The 5,000-nt window shown below is 47.2% G+C and overlaps 1 protein-coding gene across 4 annotated transcripts in view; it reads right to left on the bottom strand.

Annotated features, from left to right (window-relative positions):
- LOC138961589 (uncharacterized) overlaps positions 1-5,000 on the bottom strand; it is a 17,746-nt gene that overhangs the window by 1,072 nt on the left and 11,674 nt on the right. Inside the window, exons 3-8 of one of the 4 annotated variants that reach the window (XR_011454237.1) lie at positions 3,871-4,209; positions 3,316-3,381; positions 2,867-2,984; positions 2,151-2,287; positions 989-1,689; positions 1-791 (exon numbers count right to left, since the gene is read on the bottom strand). The exon at positions 1-791 is cut by the window's left edge and continues 1,072 nt beyond it. Coding sequence is in view for 2 of the 4 variants with exons in the window: in XM_070333251.1 (XP_070189352.1) it covers positions 1,469-1,689; positions 2,151-2,287; positions 2,867-2,984; positions 3,316-3,381; positions 3,871-4,209 (881 nt within the window). In the remaining 2 variants the exon portion in view is untranslated. Of the gene's footprint in view, positions 1,690-2,150; positions 2,288-2,866; positions 2,985-3,315; positions 3,382-3,870; positions 4,210-5,000 lie in introns of all 4 variants that reach the window. The other 3 variants (XR_011454235.1, XM_070333251.1, XM_070333250.1) reach the window with 3 other exon arrangements.

A 5,000-nucleotide genomic window follows, 5' to 3' on the forward strand; every position in this document is an offset into this window, starting at 1 on the left:
TCGTGGCCCACCTCAGGAACGAGTGATTTCAGAGTGTTCCATTCCCAGAGCTTGAGGGCGATGTCTACTCGCTACTGTGTATCACGTGACATGATGTCGTGGTCCACCTCAGGAATGAGAGATTTCAGAGTGATCCATTCGCAAAGCTTGAGAGCGATGCCTACTCGCTACTGTTTGTCACGTGACATGATGTTGTGGTCCACCTCAGGAATGAGAGATTTCAGAGTGTTCCATTCCCAGAGCTTGAGGGCGATGTCTACTCGCTACTGTGTATCACGTGACATGATGTCGTGGTCCACCTCAGGAATGAGAGATTTCAGAGTGTTCCATTCGCAAAGCTTGAGGGCGATGTCTACTCGCCGTGACCCACGACTGCCACTGTGTGTCACGTAACTTGATATCTAACCTCTACTCTCTAATGTGTGTCACGTGGCTTGATGTCTGACCTCTACTTTCTGTGTGTCACGTAACTTGATGCCTGAGCTCTACTCTCTAATGTGTGTCACGTGACTTGATGCCTGACCTCTACTTTCTGTGTGTCACGTAACTTGATGTCTGACCTCTACTCTCTAATGTGTGTCACGTGACTTGATGTCTGACCTCTACTTTCTGTGTGTCACGTGACTTGATGTCTGACCTCTACTCTCTAATGTGTGTCACGGGACTTGATGTCTAACCTCTACTCTCTGTGTGTCACGTGACTTGATGTCTGACCTCTACTTTTTGTGTGTCACGTAACTTGATGTCTGACCTCTACTCTCTAATGTGTGTCACGTGACTTGATGTCTGACCTCTACTCTCTAATGTGTGTCACGTGACTTGATGTCTGACCTCTACTCTCTAATGTGTGTCACGGGACTTGATGTCTGACCTCTACTCTCTAATGTGTGTCACGTGACTTGATGTCTGACCTCTACTCTCTAATGTGTGTCACGGGACTTGATGTCTAACCCCTACTCTCTGTGTGTCACGTAACTTGATGCCTGACCTCTACTCTCTAATGTGTGTCACGTGACTTCTTCTTCTTCTTCTGCGTTCGTGGGCTGAAACTCCCCCGTACACTCGTGTTTTTTGCACGAGTGGAATTTTACGTGTATGACCGTTTTTACCCCGCCATTTAGGCAGCCATACGCCGCTTTTGGAGGAAGCATGCTGGGTATTTTCGTGTTTCTATAACCCACCGAACTCTGACATGGATTACAGGATCTTTTTCGTGCGCACTTGGTCTTGTGCTTGCGTGTACACACGGGGGTGTTCGGACACCGAGGAGAGTCTGCACACAAAGTTGACTCTGAGAAATAAATCTCTCGCCGAATGTGGGGACGAACTCACGCTGACAGCGGCCAACTGGATACAAATCCAGCGCGCTACCGACTGAGCTACATCCCCGCCCTATAGTCACGTGACTTGATGTTTGACCTTTACTCTCTAATGTGTGTCACGTGAGTTGATGTCTGACCTTTACTCTCTAATGTGTGTCACGTGACTTGATGTCGTGGTCCACGTGCGGAATGAGAGATTTCAGCGTGTTCCATTCCTCCAGCTTGAGGGCGATGCCTCGTTTGGTTGGCCTCAGTGTATCGTCGCCAGCTTTTCCACCAGCATAATGGCGAATGTGGACCTGAGTTTCCCCTCGGTACTCACTGACGCTGACGTATATGTGGCGCCTGTCGCTAACCGCCCACCGTCCTGGCGACACAAACACAAATCTTATTCTTTCTCCTTGTTTCTCAATATTACTTCCTTGTATCAAACATTGTCAATACTATGTGACTGTAGGAGTGCTAGAACTCTTTAACCATTATTTAGTTTACGTAAAAAGGCAGTTAAGGTTATTTTATTACAAGTCTCGATTCCAGACGAGGATTATAAACTTCTAAACATTATTCGGCTTAAATCAAGATTTGTGTATTATAATGGTGATATCAACTCATAATAGGAAGAGCACCAGCACCTCGTTCGTCTCCATTCACGTCACATAATTTGAGAGATCCCACACAAATGTATACTCCACTTCCTCGTATCGATCTTTTAAAGTCTAGCTTGCTCTTTTTTCTTGAAACTAATGTCTAGAATTCACTACTAAGCGCTCTCAAACATTCCGTCAGTGTCACTAAACCTGGCAGCACCGTCAATCACAACACACTCACCTTCAGGTCTATCATGGTTGTTAGCTGTGACGTCACTGCTGTACACGTGTCCTGTGGTCACGTGACGCTTAGAGGACTCCTCGTGCCCGGGCACCGCCGTGACGGCCGTGGTGACCTTGACCCCAGCACAGGCACCGCTGGAGAGAGGGGTGATGGGAAACAAGATCTCTTAACAGTTGGCTTTGTAAGAATGTCCATACGTTTGGTGTTTGTCTGAGCTATTAAGCAAGTCTTTATCAGAAAGCAGAGTAAGTTTTTCAATGGACAATACTATGAGTTGTTTCTAATAATTATGCTGGCTGCGAAAAAGTGTGAACAGACATGTCGAGGAGATTAATACCAACATGAGCCGGTAGGCGAATGTTTATTTACTAAAAATAGATGTCAAGGTTGAGTAATGAAAGTCAAACAAACAACTCATTAAAAGAAGTACAGAAGAACTCCACTGAGGCATGAAATCACGTTGTCGATCCAAATTAAGAAGTAGGTAAGGCCAAACAAAAATATATCTGTTCCCGTCGACCCTAAAACTTTTTTTTCATTTGTCAAAAAAACCTACTTTTGGCACATTTTGCGAACCATACAAGTAACCTCCTTTAAAATCGACTAAATTAACAAAAACTAAATAAAATAAAAATAAATTTAAAAAAGTCGACCCACCGATCCTATCTTGTTTGGTCACGTTATATTTGTGTTTGGCCTAAGACACAACCCACCTTGCGGGAAGCACGAGGTCCCCATGCTGTGTCCCCCTGGCGCTCTGCAGTGTCTGGTGTGAGAGGGGCGGGACTCCCGCGTAGTTTTGCAGCCCATCTTCGTGTGCCTCTCCCCTCTCTGTAACAGGGGGGCAAATAAACCTATCATTGCTGAGTTCAAACAACGTCCTTCTGCTGAGTTTAAACGAACAATGATTCGCGACAGTAACATTAAACTTGTACGCAACATATGTTTTCCGTACCGCACATTTCGAATCACAATATTTAAAAGAAAAAAATATTGCTCGTGTTTGAATCAGGTTGGATGCGGTGATTTTGCACACAAAAAAAAAACAAATACGATAGAACATCGATCAGCCACTCAAGCTATCAACCTAAAGGTAAACCACTGTCCAACCCAATAACCAACGCTTGCAGTATCGGGTAATGTCAAGTGTACACCGACTCACCGTGCATTGCTGTCGCCTGGGGCGCTGCGGAAAGAGGGTCTGGCGAGCGAGAGTTCTCCAGGAGTTCTGCAGTGACAGAAACAGAAACCATTGCACTGAATATCAGGGGCCCCCGTCGACTTTTCTCTGGTTGTGTGTGTGTGTGTGTGTGTGTGTGTGTGTGTGTGTGTGCGTGCGTGCGTGCGTGCGTGCGTGTGTGTGTGTGTGTGCGTGCGTGCGTGCGTGCGTGCGTGCGTGCGTGCGTGCGTGCGTGCTTTCATGCAATTTAAAAAATACACGCACTCAGCATAACACCTAGAATTAAGATCGAAATTGACGAAACATTTCCTGAAGGGGACGCAGGTATCTCCATAAAGAACACACACACACACACACACACACACACACACACACACACACACACACACACATACACACACTCACACTCAAATACACACACACACACACACACACACACACACAAACACACACGAACCAACCAACACACCAGACACACAAGCAAACCCAAACGGACACATAACAAACGCCCTCTCGCAGCACTGTCCATGTACTGACTCTCGTAGTGTGACTGATCCAGGATCCTGACCAGCTCTGGGTATCCGTTTGTCATAAGCACGTGCAGGAAGTCGTGGTACCAATGGCGGTTAGTGCTGCGGGGTAGGTGGCCCACCATGTACACAGCACCCAGCGTCGGCCCTTTCTGCTGCGTGATGCGCATTACCGCCTCGCACTCCATCTCGCCCAACAGCTCAAGTGACAGGAAGTGACGTATGAGGTGCTCGGGGTTCACGGTCTGACAGATCTCGTCCATGAAGAAGTTGACGACCCGGCGCTGTGACTCCTGGCTGTCCGCCTCGCACGTGCCGCTCACCACCTCGTGCAGCCATGGGTGTACTGTGATAACAAGGTCACATAGTGTTGAGTGCTGCTTGGGGTGTACTGTGATAATCAGCAACACAGAGTAGTATTGGGGATGTACTGTGATAACAAGGTCACAGAGTGTTGAGTGCTGCTAGGGGTGTACTGTGATAGCAAGCAACACACAGTGTTGACTGCTGCTAGGGGTGTACTGTGATAACAAGCAACACACCGTGTTGAGTGCTGCTAGGGGTGTACTGTGATAATCAGTAACACAGAGTAGTATTGGGGGGTGTACTGTGATAACAAGGTCACAGAGTGTTGAGTGCTGCTAGGGGTGTACTGTGATAACAAGGTCACAGAGTGTTGAGTGCAGCTAGGGGTGTACTGTGATAACAAGGTCACAGAGTGTTGAGTGCTGCTAGGGGTGTACTGTGATAACAAGGTCACAGAGTGTTGAGTCCTGCTAGGGGTGTACTGTGATAACAAGGTCACAGAGTGTTGAGTGCTGCTAGGGGTGTACTGTGATAACAAGGTCACAGAGTGTTGAGTGCTGCTAGGGGTGTACTGTGATAACAAGGTCACAGAGTGTTGAGTGCTGCTAGGGGTGTACTGTGATAACAAGAAACGCATTGTGTTGACTACAGTCAGGGATGTACTGTGATAACAAGGAACGCATAGTGTTGAGTGCTGCAAGGGGTGTACTGTGGTAACAAGAAACGCATAGTGTTGACTGCAGTCAGGGATGTACTGTGATAACAAGGAACGCATAGTGTTGAGTGCTGCCAGGGGTGTACTGTGATAACAAGGTCACAGAGTGTTAAGTG

This window comes from Littorina saxatilis, linkage group LG3 (genome assembly GCF_037325665.1).
Source record: "Littorina saxatilis isolate snail1 linkage group LG3, US_GU_Lsax_2.0, whole genome shotgun sequence".
NCBI classification, from domain to species: Eukaryota; Metazoa; Mollusca; class Gastropoda; order Littorinimorpha; family Littorinidae; genus Littorina; species Littorina saxatilis.